The 20,056-nt window shown below is 47.6% G+C and overlaps 1 protein-coding gene across 8 annotated transcripts in view; it reads right to left on the reverse strand.

The window, feature by feature from the left end:
• The window catches only part of hhat (hedgehog acyltransferase), a 42,250-nt gene that overhangs the window by 16,268 nt on the left and 5,926 nt on the right, over positions 1-20,056 (reverse strand). For all 8 annotated transcript variants that reach the window (XR_011989450.1, XM_072709450.1, XM_072709451.1 and 5 more), the window contains 4 exons: positions 16,359-16,571; positions 13,917-14,094; positions 10,777-10,927; positions 5,212-5,247 (listed from right to left, as the gene is read on the reverse strand). Coding sequence is in view for 7 of the 8 variants with exons in the window: in XM_072709450.1 (XP_072565551.1) it covers positions 5,212-5,247; positions 10,777-10,927; positions 13,917-14,094; positions 16,359-16,571 (578 nt within the window). In the remaining variant the exon portion in view is untranslated. The remainder of the gene's footprint in view (positions 1-5,211; positions 5,248-10,776; positions 10,928-13,916; positions 14,095-16,358; positions 16,572-20,056) is intronic.

Consider the following 20,056-nt stretch of genomic DNA (forward strand, 5'->3'; position numbering starts at 1 on the left):
CCCACGACCCTCATTCAAGGGCTGATCTGCTTTGATTTTTCGATAAGAGCAAAGAAATTAATGAAATGCCTGGGAAATATCATCACTGCAGGGCTGCCATCCCCCACAGGCAAATACCAGCATCATTTAATGGTACGGAGTCACTGGCTGACACCAAATAGCTTAGACCGACTGACAAACAAGTTTCATTTAATAACATCCAAAGCACACAGAGCAAGTGCACAGTTAAAGCAGCTCTCAATATGCTACCATCCCTGATTGGATGTGCGCAGTCACATGACCAGGTGTCATGACATGACATTCACCTCTGTAGGTTATATTCAGCTCAGCATGTTTCACATGGGTTCAGCCAAAACCACCATACAAGGGATGGGATGTGATCTAATGGAGGTTTGTTTGCAACATGACTGAGCTGGACTGAACGAGATGTGCTTTTCAAAAGTCAGCCAGATGCCATATCTGAATTTCAAATAGGCTCCATGCTTTTCCAACTGAGCGATATGAAAGAGAGACAGGCCATTAACAACAGTTACTTTAAAAAAAAAATGATTATTTGCCATTTACACAAGTATGAGTTCAGGTACATCGTTTTGCATACTCGTAAAGACTCATTCAGTTCCCCCGCCCTTTTCAAACAAAACCAGAGTTTTGCAGAAAAATCCCTGATGTCCCCACACTGTCTGTGCGTCTACAAATGCCAAATAAATCTCTTGAATCTTGAATCATGCAGCCGCCTCCAGGCCTCAGGGAACATCAAAGCAGACCACAAGCCTGGGGGGTGGGGGGGGGGGGGGGTTGGTGAAGGCCGGTACCGCAGCGCTGTGACACTGGTGGCTAATGGACAGGGGCAGACAGGGGCTGGTCGCATGCTACCAGACGTGCAGGTCCATTAACAGTGACCAGCAGCCCACCCTCTGCCCCCAGGTCTGACCCTAAGACAACATTTCTCACCACGGTCCAAAGCCCCAGGCAGCCCATGTTTTAGGTCCCACTCAGCTCCCTGTCAGACAGGCCACATTTTTTGCTGGGGGTCCATGAGGACCGGTTTGATGAACATCTGCCCTAAGAGAGTCTTGCTGTCATTATTATTAAGCATTAATTTGTCAACCTCTATAGTGAACAACAGGCTGGGTTCATAGTATTTTTTTTATCTTACAATATCCAGACCAAGCTCTACAAATGGACTGAAGGAGCTGGGTGGGTGTGGTCAGCTGAATGGACCGTACCATTACCATGCAGATTGGGGGGTAAAGACAAAGAGGGTACCACAGAGATGCATTTAAAGAGCAGCAACATAAGCACAACTTATTCAGCTCTCACCCATCAGTGACCAAGATGGGGTGAGGCGACAGTGAAGTCAAAAATGACGAAAAACTAAAAGAAATACGGTATTTCTAAATTAAAATACCCCACAGATTCTAAGCTTCTTTCAGTAATGGTGGTTTATTTGAGTGAAGGAGGAGCATTGGCAGCACGGCGCATGCATCACGGGCTAACGGGTTCGGTTCTTTAAAGGCAAAAAGTGAGTATCATGAAATTTTATAACTGGGCGTGTGGCCACAGCACGGTGAGGCCCCCTGTTGTGTGATGTGCACGAGGCGCCTAGGAGCGTGCAAACCTGCACGAGTACAAAACAACAAGAAAGGGAAAAAACCCACTAAAACAAAAGGGAGCCGAGCAAAAAGGATTATGCATTCATTTCATATGCGCATATTTAGGCCAATGGGGTTTGGAGCCTCACGCACGAAAAAAAAAAAAAAAAATTGCAAGAAATAATCCATTCAAACAGTGTCCCATAATGCAGCAGGATAACAGACAGATGCAGATACATGGCTGATCAAACGTTCTTTTATTTGAGGCCGTCACCTTCTGCCGGGATAGAATGATGCACCACTTCTATAGAAATGGAAGCATGACCTCTGAATATGAAAGGGAGGGGGACGCCCTGGGAGATACGGGGACTCGAAACGCGTGCGCGTCTCCAAATGCAGGAGGGGGGGGGGGGTCTCTGGGGTAGGAAGGAGTGTCAGTGTCAGGGATGGCCATCCAGTTTGGGTACAGAAGCTTATAGAAAGAAGGAAAAAAATAAATTGAAAAATCACGCATTACAGCAATGACACTGATCGCGATATGAGGCCAGGCTGCATGACGTGCATGAAGCATGAAAAACAGGGCTGACCAAGAGGGGACGATGTGTTGTTTCTGGGGCTCGACGCAATACTTTGGGGCCACCCCAATAGTGTAATAACTGTATGTGGCCAACAGGGGGCATGGCTTGAGTGGTGGTAAGTAGCTACGAAGCAGAGGGTGTCCTAAAACACACAAGGGGTGTTGGCATGGCTAACAGTTTAGCCCATCCTGTGGTCTGCGCAGATCCCAATGCCGCAGTGCAGTGACGGGAACTCTGCGCTGTTAAAATGCAGAGGAGACGTAAAATCGAGGTCCTGACTCTCTGAGATCATAAAAGATCCATGGGCATCTTGTGAAAGAGCGGGGGTGGTACCCTAATGCCCTGCTAAAACTGCCCACTGCGGCCCTATCAAATCCGGCCTCCTAATCATCCCCTGTATCTAACTGGTGAATCCTCTCCTGCCCCCCCACCACCTTAGTTACTGTGTGGTGAGCGTACTGGTACAGAATGGCTGCCGTCGCATCATCCAGGTGGGGGCTACACAGGGGTGGGGGTTTAAGTGGCTGGCTATTGCTTCTGTGAAGCACTGAGTGTCTTGAAAAGAATTATATAAAATACTTAATATTCATCCTTCCATTCATTCAAATAGCACACTAACTCCCACCCCCAGTGTCCAGTGAGTGACACCCCCCCCCCCAGCCTCAGTGTCCAGTGAGTGACACCACCCCCCCCCCCCAGCCTCAGTGTCCAGTGAGTGACACCACCACCCACCCAACCCCCCCCCCCCCCCCCCAGCCTCAGTATCCAGTGAGTGACACTCCCCCTACCCCCCTAAAAATCCTCTCTTATGCTATCGGGTGCTTGACCTGACTAAAGGCCAACAGGCCGTCTGCATAAACTCCAACCGGGGAGCATTTTCACAAAGTGTGCCCCCCCCCCCCCCCCATATTTATGGTAGGGGTCCCTTTAAAGGGTCTTGTTGAAGGTACACAGGTGCACAGTGCAGCGCAGATGCCAATCTGCAGAAATCTCAGCCCCTCAGAAAGGCTTTACAACCGACAGTTCATTACTTACATGCGCCCCGAGAGACTAAGTCCCTCCCCATTCTTAATCCCTTTCAGTTTGTTACTGTTTCATGCATTATAAGTATAGTGGGGGGGGTATGAAATACTCAGATGAGTTGAATTGCAAGACCGCAGGCAAAGGTCAAAGTAAAGATGCCACATGCCTGCAGGAGCCCTGCAACCAGCCCTGTGGAGTAATAGGGGCCCCAACGAGCAAAGGGGCCCCAACGAGCAAAGGGCCCCCCACGCTGGGAGGGGGCGCACGGGGCTGTCCAACACAACACAGGACTACGCGTCCATTACAGAGACACCGGGCTTCACGAAGACAGCTGCACTACTGCAATCTACTGTCTAACCGGCATCCCCCTCACTGCTGCGCATCTAAACCTACTTATCTGCTGTCGTACAGTTGTTCCTTGTATGCAGATGAATGAATAAGTATTGCAAAGTACCTGTTGCGCAAGCCTAACAAAACATTTTTACTTTTGAAATTCATCAGAAATGATAGGATGACAAAGCTTTTCCTTCAGGAAAGTATTTAACGCAGATTTACTTTAAAACTTTGCTAATTATACCCTCCCTGTGGTGGCCGCCATGGTAACAGGGTCCATGGAGACCACAGCAGGTTCCGACTGAGCCGCTCCACCAAGCCAACTCGATGTGTGCAAACCCCATTCCCACAAAGTGACATCTTGCATAAACGCGCCTCCTGTCATATAGACGCAGAGAACAGCGTCATCCTGGGTTTGGCGACGGGAAGAAACGAAATTTCACTGAACACGGACAATGTCAGAAGTACAGCTATTTTAGAGGGACGTCTTCTAATGGCGAAACCATCTGATCAAAGCTCAGAGTCACACTGCGTGATTGCTGGGGGACAGATTCTTCATGTTGCATTTTCTGCAGTTCGTACAGAGACCCTGGTCGTCTAAGCACGGTGAGCCGGCATCTGGGAAAGCAGATCGACATGGAGAAATCCGAGGAGAGGGCAGCTGCGGGACTCGTGACGCGTCAAGGGCGCTGCCGTCCTCAGAGCTCCTCACAAGCAGAAGGGAGATCGAGAGACAGCAAGCCGACCATAGGCCCACCTGCGTCACCTTCAGGCGTATGGAGATCACATTAAAATGCGTTATGCTGCGTTTAATGAGCAAATTATAACAAGGTCTGAGCCTCTGCTAACAAGTAAAAATAACTGCCCTTTATAAATGCATTCGGTGGCAAATCACACACTAAATTAGGCCCAAGACCAAAGAGACAGCTGTTAGCATTTCTGCACGTAGGACAATTAGATCTTACCAGCAGACCACCCACCTGTGCGGGTAACTAGATGCTGGCCCAACTGTCACCCAGCAGGACAGAGATCTGGTCCTTCTCCCCCCCACCCCCATCCCCACCCCATTGTGCTGTACAGCCGATGACATTCCGTACAGGTACAAGGCGTCTCCAACGAATTGGGTCTCAGCAGACCAGCAAAGAGAAAGAGGGAAAAAAAACACAGGTACAAGTTGTGGATCTGGGATCGCTATGGAGACCAAAGCAGGTCTGGACTTCACTCTTTGAACACTGCTGTTATTAGATGGGTAGATTGTCTCCTGACAGCTGACCTTTAAATGTACATGTTCCTGTTCTCTTGCCCGCCTGTCGACCCCCGGCCAAAACAGAGGGTCTATCCCAGTCAGTACTGCTGACAGCGAATCCATTAGCACAGTCATTCCTGAAAATAAAGATACTCACCTCTTCATTTAATTGCATCTCATCTTACAACGATCCTGTGACATTTAATGGGCTGGTAAGTAAATACTAACCAAACTGAACTTTAATTGTTGAACTGAACTGTTTCAACTACAGATGACATGAAGACCCTGTAGGCAGTAAATAATTAGGTCTCTCCATGGATTCCGTCAAACAGCACATCACAGTGAAAGGGAAACATCATGCATGTAAAAGGACAATGTGTATCAACTCCTACATTGATACATCGACGAGTTGGAGAGCAGGAAAGCAAAGGTAACTCACCTTAAGAGCCAGCGATACAGTCCCACGTCAAAGTGCCTGCAAGACAGGATTTCTGATATCAGACACCACTCTCATGATCACTGACAATGATTCAACACTCGGCTGCAATACGGCACACAGTCCAGCATATTAAAAGCTTAACGGCCAAAATAATTTTCATGCCACTTCAGGAAGCTCGAACATGGCCACATATGAATAACACAGACCATACAAACTACACTAAAAAGTTTATTTCGTCTTTTTTTTTTTTTTTGCTTGACTGTGGACTTACATAACGCTGGGAACTCAAAAGCCACTCATGACTGACTGCAGCAGCATAGACACAAAGCTGAAGTGGCCTGAAACATCAACAGCTGCAAGTAATGATATTAATTAATCCCACGACAATCTGAAATCTAATGAGGCCACAGCTTTCTGAGCACTAAAGCAGCAAACTAATTTAAGCACTTCTCTCTGCTTGGTTATTATGTGCCTCATATAAAAAGCTCTCATTTTTTAGTCCCCAATAAATGCAAAAACAATTTCAATGCAGTCAAATGCAGAAATGTTAAAAAAAAGTTTAAATTGGGTTGTGCTGAGTATTGAAACCTTTTCTAGAAATTCTAGAGATGGCATCCAAAGCACTAGCTTATCCCCAGAACAGTTAACCAGATTTTCCAGCCACTAGTTAACACGTGTGGCCTGTACTACGAAGAGGGGTTACTGGCTTATCGGGGTAACTTGTCAGATTTAAGGTAGTCTGGGCAAAATTTAAGTGAACGAATATGAAGTCCATTTAAACTGTGGTACCTTAAATCCGACAAGTTACCCCGATAAGCCAGTAACCCCGCTTCGTAGTACAGGCCCCTGGACAGGTGTGTTAGCACCACTGGTCAGCAGACAGAGAAAACACCCCCCTCCCCCTCCCCCTCCCCCTCCCCACTGCCAGTCCGAGACTTATCAGCTCCTGGATTATTTGTGTCATGTTATTAAAATGCATAATTGCTGCATAAATAATTCAATAATCATCAAGCAAAGGCCTTTTAGATAATGCTCAAATCAATTGTCTCACCCACCAGTGCTGATTATTGCTACACACTCCGTGAAGGGGGGGGGGGGGGGGTATTTCACACAGTGTCATATGATGGCACCGTCGTGAACCTGCCGTTTCCAGACTCGTGTGCAAGTTTCCGGAAAACAGCAATCCTGAGTGTCAGGATGTTTGCTTGAGGATTACAGACACTTCCTGGCACGTCTCCCTGGGACACACATGTGGTCACTTGCCAGCTGTAGCATGTGTGTGCTGTCACACCAAAGTCGTGGGTTCCAACCCCATGTCAGGCTCTGCATTTTCACTCAAAGAAAAGGTGACTCAGCCCAAACTCCTGTACCTGAAAAACCTCAGGATTAGCAGCGGTTAACCACAGCTAACCCAGGTGGCAGGTCTAACCAGCCACGCGAAGCCTGGCCTGTATCCTCAAGACATGTCTGGGCTGTCAGGGGAGAGCCAGCAATAGGGCCTATTAATCACGGACATGGCAGAGGAAGCCTGAACAGCGGCGGCTTCTGAGAGATAAATCAACACAAATCAGAGTGACGCTACATCCGGGTCCAAAGGGGTCCTGAGCAGGTGCCAGCTGGAGCTACCCAGAGAGGAAGTATAAAGGAGTTGATGGGCCCTGTGACCTGTCACAGCTGAGGACAAAGGGACAGACAGACAGACAGCCAGGGACAGGCAGGCAGACAGGCATGTAGACGGGCAGAGAGACAGACAGACAGACAGATGGGCAGAGAGACAGACAGACAGGCAGGCACAGACAAACAGAAAGACAGGCAGATGGGCAGACAGACAGGCATGTAGACGCGTAGAGACAGACAGATGGGCAGAGAGACAGGCAGGCAGATGGGCAGAGAGACAGACAGACAGATGGGCAGAGAGACAGACAGGCAGACAGACAGGCAGGCAGATGGGCAGAGAGACAGACACAGGCAGACAGATGGGCAGAGAGACAGACAGGCAGACAGACAGGCAGGCAGATGGGCAGAGAGACAGACACAGGCAGACAGATGGGCAGAGAGACAGACAGACAGGCAGGCATGTAGACAGACAAACAGAAAGACAGGTAGAGACACAGACAGTCAGGCAAACAGACAGGCAGAAACAGGGACAGGCACAGACATAGACAGGCATAGACATACAGTAGACAGACAGGCAGCCAGACCACCGTACGGAATATACACACATTCACATAGTAATAAAGGGACCATACATAATAAACGACAATTAACTATAAATGTGCAAAGTATGTTAGCATCCATCAAGCGTTAGCATCCATCAGAGGTTTAAGACCCCTGGAGCAGGAGGTCAGCTTGATCCATGAACCCAGACAGGACCACAGTGTGACCCGATCCAAAAGGCCTTCCATGCTGAAGGAGTGGCACTGGTTATGGCATTTAATCAAGTTTATGCACAATTAATGACATTTAATAATTCATCCCATGTGCTATTGCATTTCATATTAACTGTATTAACTGTATTACTGTAACTACAACACTGAAACCATAGGAAACAATAAACAAATTAACCACAAAGACAACTTAACCTGGACTGACAGAAAATACAGTATGTCAAAAACAAAGTGGAGATACGGTTTTCATTGAAGCAAAGCCTTTTGGAAATTACTAGAAATTATGGCTAAATCCAGACCCTAAATAGCAAATAAAAAAGTTAATTATCTCCTCATTAAGACCCAGCTCCTGTTCATTTTTTTCCTCTAATATTAATCATACTAACGAGACCCAGGCTGAGAAGGAACTTCATAAAAAGGCAATAAAAAAAGTTTAAACGAGCACAGTGGAGCCGGTGAGAGCGGGTCTGCGGACGGCGATGTGGACAGAAGGAGATGCACGGATCGGCACGGTAAGGAGTGAAAGCTGAGCTGAACCATCAGTGTCTGTAATCACTTGGAGCAGGGGGTCCATGTCGGTTTGGAGAGCCAGTTCAGGCATTGTCCATTTGCAGCAATACACAACATTACAGTCCCTCACTGCTCTCCCAACTTCTCAGTCACTTACGTAATTGCACTGCAGGGGGTCATGTGCAGCTTAGCGGGTTAGTTCCGTGATCGGAAGGTCGCTGGTTCAAACCCTGTGGTCAGCAGAATGATATCACTGTTGGGTCCTTTTAACCCTGGTTTCTGCAGGGACCGTCTGACACGTCACCAAAGATTCCTCAAAGATGCGAAAGAAACGCAGATGCCCGACCTTCATAAAATCATAAAAGGCCTTTCCCACCACAGATGAAATACACAAAATACAACAATGCTTCAAAGGAAGTTCTAGGCACATGAAATGCCTTTTAAAACACCAGATACATTAGGGGCTCACTATCCTGCTTTTGACAAAAGCTACCTGTAACATCACTGGCTGAACGTTAACCTTGAAGGCTATGAACCACCTCCAACAGTGAGGATGGCCAACACAAGGTGGCCCTGCAGATTCATTGCCCCTGTTACTGCCCCTAGTTCCATCTGTTAAGAGAAATTCAGTGGATCTCGCTGATAATGACCGAACGCTGGCTCTGATTGCACTGCATCAGTGGAACATGCAAAGAACAATAGATACGTAGCGTAAAAGAGTGGATATAAGGAGCTCGTTTCAAATCCCTCAAATCAAGCGATGCATTTATGGCTGGCAGAGAGCTCAGACTTAACTGAGAAAAAGCTCACGTTTCTCTCATTATCCCTTAAAGTGTCATTAATCAGTACTAATTTCTGAACTATTACCTCAAAAAAAATCTGAAAAAAAGCGGAAGGAAACAGCAGAATGAGAGGGGGGGAGGGCAGCAGAAGAACGTATGCAGTGAAAGGGGGGGAACAGCAGGAGAACGTATGCAGTGAAAGTGGGGGGAACAGCAAGAGAACGTATGCAGCGAAAGGGGGGGGGAGAGCAGGAGAACGTATGCAGCGAAAGGGGGGGAACAGCAGGAGAACGTATGCAGTGAAAGGGGGGGGAACAGCAAGAGAACGTATGCAGCGAAAGTGGGGGAACAGCAAGAGAACGTATGCAGCGAAAGTGGGGGAACAGCATGAGAACGTATGCAGCGAAAGGGGGGGAAGAGCAGGAGAACGTATGCAGTGAAAGGGGGGGAACAGAATGAGAACATATGCAGCGAAAGTGGGGGAACAGCATGAGAACATATGCAGCGAAAGTGGGGGAACAGCATGAGAACATATGCAGCGAAAGTGGGGGAACAGCATGAGAACATATGCAGCGAAAGTGGGGGAACAGCATGAGAACATATGCAGCTAATCATATCTTAACGTGCAGCTTCACAGACGACATATGAACCTTGAAATCCTCCTAATGCAAGACGGGGCCGATGTATTATCAGAATAGACTATTGAAGAAATAATAATAACTCTCGTTTCTGAACTATCAGACCTGACAATCACTGCTAGTCTTCCAAAATCACCCCAAGTAACGATCAATGCAAATTCATTAAGGGCCAAACATAAAGAACAGAGAAAAAAAAATCATTATGCGTCATGACGTCAAATGCAGAATTTCCCTAAGTTCACGTCCAAGTCCTATTTAACGCACAAGGTGAACTTTGCGTTCAATCCAAAGATGCACACCAGCATGAACTTAACAAAACTACTACTAAAACGACAGTTTTTACTGCACAGTCCATCTGTCAGGGAGACCCAGTCAACAACATGCCACCAGACATTCAAAACTGCCCACCAAAACCATCAATATACATCTTAGATATGTATCACTCTGCAGCAGAAGGTTAGACAGCAGCTTTCCAGCCCAACGTGATGCAGGGTGTTGTTGCATTACCTGTGCAGAAATAAGCCCCCCCCCACCCCAAGGGGCATTAACACCAGCGCGTCATGGGGTACAATATCTCTGAAGGAAAACAGTTCAAGGGCATGCGAGTCCATGATGTTCTGACAGGCACTTGGATTAGTGAGAAATCTGAGGTCCGACTTCCATGATGCGCCGTCTCCATGACACGTCATGACCTCGGCAACAGGGTGGTAAAGATAAAGAGTGAGGATGACTGAGAGAAGAGAGGGTCACACGTGACGGGAGGGACCCAAACACATGCTGTGTTACTGTTCCAAGGAGAAACACCAGGGCACCTTAAGCATTTATGTTAATGAGGGGGTTTTACCCAGAATGCACCTTGCAGGCAAGAACAATTTAAAATCATCCTTACTAATGAAACCACAAAAATTATGATCCTTCAATTTAAATTTTTGATTTCTTGATGAGAGTACCTCACATAAAGACGAAAAAAAAAGATACCTTAGAATAATGTCATTTTGGGAATGCAACAAATAAACAACAGCAACCCTTGGTTATGCTAATGTGCTGCACACTGGTGGCTTTTAAGTTCTTTTTCAAAGCAAATATGTTCTTACTGATAATACTGAAGTTAATCAAAACCTGATAAAAACCTGTGCCTTCTCTGCCCCCTGCAGGCTATACAGAGCACTGCACTACATCTTGCAGGTTTCACCTGTTGGTCTCCTCTAGAAGCCAAGCGTCAGCAGAGCCCTCGCCCCCCCCCCTCACCTCCACATCCCGGTGAAGCTGTACATGGTGCTGACACAGCGGGGCAGTGGGGGCGGCTCCAGTCCATCCAGCCGGGCCAGCAGGGCGGGCAGACCGAACAGCACCAGGTATTTCACGTAGAAGAACTGGACCAGCGCCAGGGCCAGACCACCTGTGAGGCAAGAGAGGGCCCCATTACCCAGTGACCTGGTACAGAAAAACATCTGCACCCCTCCACTGGGGGGCACCATAAACATGTAAACATGGTAGAATCCCCTCAGTCACTACAGGTCACACATGCGTCATGCTACTTATAGCGCTTAGGCCATGGCAATCAGCCAGTGTCACCGCTAAACAATCCGGCAAAGTCATTCATCATGTTAAGGATGTTAAGGATGAGCACCCCCTGGTGGTGGAGGCCTGAACAGTGTCATGCCTCGCAAGGCCTCTGATATCACACAGCAAGCCGTGTTTAACTGGGACGGGGCAAGGAGGTCAGACGATGGGGGCTCTGAACTCCAGGCCAGCGGTACAAACGATGTCAGAGACGGGAAGAGCCAAAGGTCCCGTTAGAAGGAAAGACACCTCCAGAGCTGCTGGGCTTTCGGTGCCGCTGTTCACTACACCGAGAGCGCAAGCCACACACCAGCAACCTGCTGCTGGGACCACTGATGATCTGAGTGTCAGGCTGGTTTTGGAGGCTGTGGTCATGTGGTCCACCTGCTTCACTTAGTCACCAAATGTTTGCATTTCACATCCACAGTCTAAATCAGTGATTATGCACCAATGCCATTTGACTCAGACGTGGGTGATAAAATCAATGTTAGACAAGTAACTAAAAAGAAAAGAAGCGTACAGACTGGCTCCCAGGTCTGGATCATTTACGGCGGTGTTTGTCAAGACAGTCCTCCCGCACCCCCCCCTCGACAGCCCACATTTCTGCTACCTTCCATTTGACATGTTAATACATTTATCTGACACTTTTGACCAAAGCAACTTACAGTAAAATGGTTACAATTTGTTTGCACTCCCTGGGATTTGAACCTATGACCTTTGTGTTAGTGCAACACTCGACTTGTTGAGTCAGAGGAGCTACCAGCTCGCAGCACCTGGGAGCTATAGCGAAAACATGGAGTGGCGGGGGTGGGGGGGGCATGAGGACTGGGCTGAGAAACACTGAAGTACAGGACGTGTGTCACAAACGACTCAAGGTATGGATGGAGATGTTTCATTGTCCGAAAGAGACGGAGCAGACTGCCGTGATATTTCCAAGCCGCATTTGAAACGCTGCACATCAGCAGGGGGTTGGAGGCTCCTGCTGTCTGCCGCCTCCCACGCCTAAACCCACCCCCCCCCCCAAAGAATAGCACAGCAGAAGTAGCCGCCCCTCCTGACTCAGGGCTCATTTGCATTTAAATGGCCCCTGGCCCAGGAGAACACGGATCACCTGTACAGAGCACGCTTGCTTTTTGCAAACACTGCGTACCACATTCTTACATGTCCATCCCCCCCCCCCCACACCTATCATTTCTGACAAGTACTTTAAACCAGAAAACGACTGCATTATACAGGGACATATCTACTGACACATTCTATAATTAGAATCAAACATTCATGTTGCCGAATATGCCACTTCAAACTGAGTGGTGTAATTTATTACAGTTATTACGGCAAGTCATGACTTACGGACTCCATGACCCAAACCAGCTGACCCAGGCGACGGCAGTGTGAGGTCGTGCTGCGATTTGCTTGAGCCGAATTTCAATGGCTGAGAGGTGAGAGGCTAGCCGGGCATAAACAGGGATTTCCGTAATCTGGATTTAATGCCCATCTCCAAGGCAGCAAGGGGCAGAATCCTGGTTAAAATGCAGCCACCATCTGCCGAGGAGGGTGGGATACAAAGAGAGGAGAATTGAGGCTTTGTAGCTCATAGCAGGTGGGATTATGGGGCGCGGACGGTCAGCACTGACTGGCACTTATGACTGACAGGCTTGTCCGTTCTTTTCTGGCAGAGGACGCCACAGGACACCCTTGGGGAGAAGTAAGACATTGTCGCAGGTTCCAGTATCACGCACACGCTCTAAAGTACGATTTCATACGATCAGAAGGCAGAAAACAGCCTCTCTCAAATTACCTCAGGGAGTAGCGCTTAAACCTCAGCTTATAAAGAACAAAATATTCCAAGGACCTTGCAGTTCTGTGACGCAGGTGCTGACAGAAGTTCAATAGTAAATTGGCCCTTCAGATGCACCTTCTGCCAGAGCATTTCCCATAATGCAAAGCGAGAGAGATGCATCTGTTTCTCCAGTGGCTGAATTCTCTAGAGAACACATTCATAAGAACGCTCAGCACCTCAGAAACAGTCCGGCCGCACTACCACGCCTCCTCCTGGAAGTTTCTTTTCTGATCTTACAGATCAAACAAGTAGACGGTCAGAATTTTTCTTTCAATGAGAGTCAGAATAGAAAAGTTAGATGACAAAGTTGGAAACTAAACTAGTTAAGATTACACACTGCACTTTGGGAGAAATGGCTAGTATAGAAAATGAAAAATCTAAAGTCAAAAAAACATACTGGCGCCCATTACAAAACATGCTTGTTGACGGAATATAACACTCAGAAAACAAAAAGCAGTCAGAGTGAATTTCAAAGCAGTTTGAGGCAGCTGCCTGCCGCCTAGACACAATGCGAATAATTATCACTTTCTGATCTGAATGATCCAGCATCTGATGCCTGTTTCTCACGCAGCAGATGGTCCGGCCTCTGCTTTGGTACCAAAGCGATCGACGGGGTCAGAGTTCCCTAACAGTACGGGAGGCGTCTGAGCACCTCACATAAGCTACCAGTGGAACCACACCAAGATGGAGGTCTGGATCGATGTACTTCTCCCTTGTACGTGTTGCCTGCATGTCTGGACTAATTACAGGAAGCCAAGGCGAGTGCAGTATAAGAAGCTGAGAAAACGGGTCTAAAAAGACTGCAGCACCAAATGAAAGCTGCTTTCTGGGTTACACTGGGAAGGAAACTCCGCGTGATCAAAGGCTTCAAGCTGAAATCCCTCAAGGGGACGGATGTTGTACCATCGAGATGGTATCTTCAGAACATTCAGGAAATACACCGTGGCAATTAGAAAAGCATAGTGGGACTCCAGGAGATTCTCACCCAAGGCCCATGGGGGTAGTATCTGCAGATAGGTCTCGTTGTTCTGGATGGCGTGCATGTACATGAGGTGGACCAAGGTCTCAGCCAGAAGCCACCAGGCTAGGATCCGGCCAGCGCTACGGAGCAGGGGGAGGAGGCCCAGCTTCGGGCTGGTGTCACCGCCGCTGGTGCCCTGCATCTGGAACCAGAAGGAAAGCAGGTCACCGATCTGGCCGGGTTCAGAGTCTCATAGGTGATACAGCAGGAGATCAACGCAAGAGGGAATGATGGATGAAGCAGCAGCGCCCCCCCAGTATGTCACTGAGATGGCAAACGGATATTCTCTGGTCCTGAGAGGCAGGGTGAAGTTGCAGTGCTGTGATTGGCTGACATTTCACAGACGCAGGAGGCACAGATTTGGGTAGCCGGTCCTCTCTGCCGGATCCGTGCCTCCCAGCTCCCCACGTCATCCCCAAAAGAGGGCACGCCTCTGCTTCACTCACACCCCGATCCTCCTTCCATGCTGCTCTGCATCCCACACCTCGCCGAACACGCTAACGTGGGACCCGTGACCGTGTTTTGGGGTACAGCTGATACATGCAGGAATCTAGAGGCAGAGCTGAACTCACTATCATCCAAAGTGCAAAAACCGACTCAAGAACATTAGTGAACAGCTTTAATCTCCGCTGGCTGAGAGCAGACAAAGGCACGTTGGATCACATCACCTGACAAAGATCAAAAACTGAATCTTTAACTCTTATTAGGTTGTTTTTTGAGCCTGACTAATCATTTATGACTAATTATCTTACTGAAATCCAGCTAGGGAAAAATACATATAAACCCCAAAACACAAGCACCCTGAGAAAGAGCGATATCAGTAAAATGAGGTATAATTCATAAAACAAAGTGTTTCTGACTACTGGCTGATTATCCTCAGAGACTGCTGACAGGCTGCAGTCCCGACAGATCGTGAAGGCAGCCCCTTTCCTAAAAGTCACTCGGCTGGTCTCTGACCCGCGGGCCGGGCTCCCTCTCTGATAGGCAGAATGACACGAGCAGCGATTAAAAAGCCCAGCGAGTCGCTCGACTGTGGGATTTAATGAGCTGGGATCCGTCTGGGACACACAAATGGGCCCTTCAGAACAGAACCGCGAGCGGGAGATGCGACGGGGCACTCGGCAAGGGAGACTGACGTCAGCACCGACTGATGGAACCGTTCGCGGTAACCATGGAGACCAAGACGTCCATACAAAACTGCTGGACCAACATTTCAATCGCATTTTGCCTAACTATCTTTGATAAGATTAGCTGAATGCTAACATTACCATCTTAACCCTGGACCTGTAGCCATTAACCAGCTAGTAGCTATTAACTACGTGAGATCAGCCCCCCAAATACAGAAACGTAACACTCTGAACTGGCTGCTAGGGTGCTGGGGTTACCATAGTAACCAACTTCTGAAGAATACTGGTAGCCGGCCGGCTCCCCATCGCCAAAGCCACCTGAGTGTCTCCACCTGTGAAATTGCATAATTTCAGACAGTGTGTTCCGCGTTCCAGGCTCCGTGGTACGCAAGATGCCATTTTAAGGACGAGGGAACCAATTACACGACAGAGACTTTAAATCTAAATGGATAAGCATCTGAAATGGAGGTGAACGCAGCAGGAGCACGGGAAAGGGACTTCGGGGACAGAGGATCTCATGGCAACCATAATACCCACAATCCACCTCTGCTGCAAGAGCCAGTTACCCGAAACCACAGAGTGAGCAAAGGTGGGGAGAAATAAAAGCTATAACATATTTATGCGAGAAACACACTAAAATATTGCCAATCCAATGCAAGAAACTTAATGTCACAAAAACAGGCATCTCAGAGACATGGGGGCCGCGGGCTGCAGCTAAACGGAAGACGATGCGATGCCAGTTGAACATTTCAGCGGTGCGACTAATTAGGTACACGCCATAAAACGGCCAGATTACACATGAGCAGCCATGGATGGGAGGCACCGGCGTCTCTGGGTCTGCCGAGAGACCGTTTGGTCCAACAGCGAACCGCAAAGCAAAGCGGCTAATCTGCTAACGCCTCTCCCCTGCTACTCCTCATTAGGCACAACTTTAATTAGCGCCTCGTCAATAACTGTCAGTGCTGACAGACAAACATGATTAACACTTAATTTACTCCAGTGATTCGATCCTCGTGTGATACACGCTTCTTCCTGCACATGGGAATTGCATCAGTAACGTTTTGTTAATAAAAGGAGAGAGATGACTTGAAGATAGCAGACCACCAAGATGGTGAGGCAATTCATTCTTCAGATTACATCAACATCTGTTAAGTGTCCTGCACCCCCCCCCCCCCAACACACACAAACTACAAATCCCTCAGCTAACCACTGTCCACCAGAAAAGGGGTGTATTTATCGCTCTGGCAACTCCAAACTGGACTTGCGAGTAGGAACTTACGTGCTGGCTGAAATCCTGGAAACTGATGATGGGTCCATTGTAGAACAGGGGGTGGTAGAAGGTGTAAGCGGTCAGCCAGAAGAAGTCTGAGGGCCTCCCCACCACTAGGGGGCGACAACAGTGGTCCAAGCTGTAGCTGATGGAGCGGAGGCTGCAGACTGCCACGCTGAAAAGCAGAAGGTAGTACTCCGCCTCCGTCTCATACCAGCCTCTCTGCAGGGACGAAGTACAAAACTAACAATTTAGCATAAATGCTAAAGTTTCATTTAGAGAGATAATGACATTTCACGGGCCAATGCAAACATAGACACCTACACATAACCACAGTGAATATGACAAATTCTCCCTTCACAAGTTCTCAAAGCTTTGAATATCCCTCAGCACATCAGAGCTTTGACGAGAGGCTTTGAACTTTAGATATTAGCTTGGACGATCATGAGTCACTTAAGCGGAGAGAATAATGCGATGCAGCCTAGTCACATGTCCATTAAAATGAAGCAGATCTTAAGGGAATAAGATCCCTGGCAGCTGAAAAATAGCTGTACATTAGGAAGGGGGGGTAAGAGGACCAGCAGAGCTTGAGAGGACAAAGGGGTTATCAACAGTTTCTTGGAGAATTTAAATTAATTGATATTCAGCAGAGGCTAATTAATTAATATTCATATTTGGCTTTTTTTGTCAAAATAGGCTTACAAGGTTAAGGGAACACATTTGGGGGCATTGTAAGTACAATCAGTAAGTGTAGCCCTGGTTCGCAGTGTTAAAGGGGTATTACATTATAACAAGGTAAAAGATACGGGGCAATACATGCCCGAGTGCTCAAAGGGTAACCAGCACGTCACGCGTGCAAGGCAGTTGTGCACTGAAAGCTCACACACACACCAGGCAGGATTCAAGAAACGCCTTCAAAACAATGGTGGCTGAATCTCCATCCCATTAAGAAGGAAAGAAGCCAAACAATGACCTCAAGGGCCAGACAACCACTTGGACCACGATCTACATTCTAGAGTCATTGACTTATGTAATGTATGTGCTACTGTCCAATAATTTTAGTAAGACAACACGATAGATATGTTAATTGTCCCTTAAGAGAGTCAGCCCTACGGAGTGACTCACTTGTTCCTCACAGAGGTGCATCAGCATTGGAGTTACTTCGACGTCACTCATTCTACAGGGAAATTTCTGAATGCCATGATGTTCCGTGTTGTTCTCTCTCTGCCGTTTTCCCTGACATCCAAAGAGGACGGATCTGCCATCGCCGGCTTTTTGGACACCCTGAATGCCCGAGGCCTTACTAAAGGCAGAGTTTGGCCCATGATCACCTCTTCATTCCTTCATTCCTTTTCATCTTTCTTTGTTAGCAGGCGTTGCCAGGAGCAACATACCTCTTCCCCCTCCGACACTCCATCTGGAGCGCTCCTCGATGATGCGATGGTGCGGGGGGAGGGGGGGACCAATCCCCTACACACGGCCCAAGCGATATATCTGGAAATGGGACTGCGCAATCGACCACCTGAGACTACCCCCCAACCCCCCATTTTAATTAAGCATCCACCCTCAAGTGGTTCCAAAACCACTCTCACTAGCGCGGACCAGGCAGAGAAAAATGGGCGCAAACAAGTCGAAGTCACACGGCAGAACATAGCAAATGTATTTTCTAAGATACGCCGTTTATGCCACAGCACCAGGTGCTATTTTTACTCCCAGACCCAAAATTACCATATACCTAAAAATAACAGGAAATATTCAGAGCTAAATTACACCAAATTGCAAAGATACTACAAAGTCTTTTTATGTCTTAATGGGAATTTCAGTTGTGTGTGTTCCTGCAATTATTTAATAGGAAGACCACATCCACCACAGCCAGTTCTCAATTCCAATACAGAAATAAAGCAGGGAGACATCTTTGCACTTCACCGTGAAGCGACCAATGAATAAATGACTAAAGGGATTAAAGACATTTCCACAGGCGGAGAAATAAAGCAAAGCCAACTTCAGAGCTTCAAGGCGGCTGTGTCCCTGGCTGTTCTCCAACGGGGGACTCTGAGTGGTCACATTCAGAGGAATGCAGATCTGAGCGGAAAAAAAAACCTCGTTCTTCAAATGTCACACGTGCTCAAGAGACACAGGAACCGGTGACTGAAATGGGACAATGTTTTACTGGCCCTTTTATCGGCAATCCAGAAAATGTACAGACGCACACTAGGACAGCCCAGCAAAGACACCACAGGGGAGCCAAAGCCCCCCTGTTATTCTTTCTTACATATCATTAACTTGCTTTATACCCTCAATAAGAAATTACAGGTAACAGCTGCACTGGAGATGACAAGACAGTCAATACAGAGGAGACACCGTGCTTGATGACATCATAGTCCTTCTGATGACATCATAGTCCTTCTGATGACATCATAGTATCACAAAAGGTGTATGCCTTTAACCATTAGGCTTTTTGCCATCTAAGACGAGGTAGACGACACCTTGGGCTAGAGACAAAACAATAAAATAAAAACAGCCACTATGCTTCCTAAAAACGATATGTTTAACAGGCACTAACAACTTTGTTTCACTGCATCATGGTACCATCAACCCTGTGCAGTAGAACAATCTCCACCTTGTGTGTTTTCATTAGAGCACAGCAGGTTCAATCAGGAGGTGTAGCCCTGCTCAGTAATTAAACCCACGACATTTTTTTATTTCACCAAAAATAATAACACCCAGGAGAGTCCCTGACCCAGCGATTCTCACAGGATGTATGTTTTCCATTCAGCTCCGAGAAGAAGAAATGACAGTTCATTCATTTCTTTTATTGAATTTGGGTTTGGGGTTCACCTAAGCAGGAGGAAGACAGAATCTCTGCCTGGTTTTTAAGACAAGCATGACCTCCAGTAGCGGCAAATACCATGAAGACGTTTTCAATAAAAAGACAGAAAGAGATACACAAAGCACCCTCAGGTCTAGCAGAGTTTCCCTCTTGTGTTTGTTCCACACAGACCATAATAATATTCAGCAGCATACTTGAAGAATTGGATTTGTACCCAGAAGACAGTGTAGATCTCAGAAATGGCTTTGTGGAGATGCAAGCCAATTAACCTGAGTGACCTTAGTAAACATCCATCTGCAAATAGCATGTCAAGCTCACCATCTGAGAAGATGCTGTACAATAAGCTCCGCTGCATAATTTAACTTCTGTTTACTGATTTTCACCATTGTTTTCTAGATCAGTCACATCTTCCGACACACGACAACCTTATGCACAACAGACACACCACACCCTTGGCCACCCCCCCCCTCCCAGTACCACATCCTTGACCACATCCACTCAAACACACCAACCGTGGACCACACCCCCAAACATACCACTCCCTTGTGGACGTTCCCCTCAAACACATCACACCCTCAACCACGCCTCCTCAGACACACCATGACCTTGGTCTTACACATTTATCTAGAGACACGACCACTGTGGTCCAGGGAGACAAGGAGGGGAGCCCAGCCATCCACCCCACCCTGTAACAACCTGCGTGCTAATCTGAATTCTCTGGACCCACAGACAGCTACAGTAATACCCTGGATTCCCAGTGTAGGAAGCCAAGCTCTCCAACTGGTGTCACTGGGGAACCTGAATGAATTATTAATATTAATGCACAACTTCTGAAGCACAAAGCTCTGTCCGAGGAACTTTCCAGGTCCTTTCTCTC

The sequence above is a fragment of the Paramormyrops kingsleyae genome, chromosome 3 (assembly GCF_048594095.1).
Source record: "Paramormyrops kingsleyae isolate MSU_618 chromosome 3, PKINGS_0.4, whole genome shotgun sequence".
Lineage (NCBI taxonomy): Eukaryota > Metazoa > Chordata > Actinopteri > Osteoglossiformes > Mormyridae > Paramormyrops > Paramormyrops kingsleyae.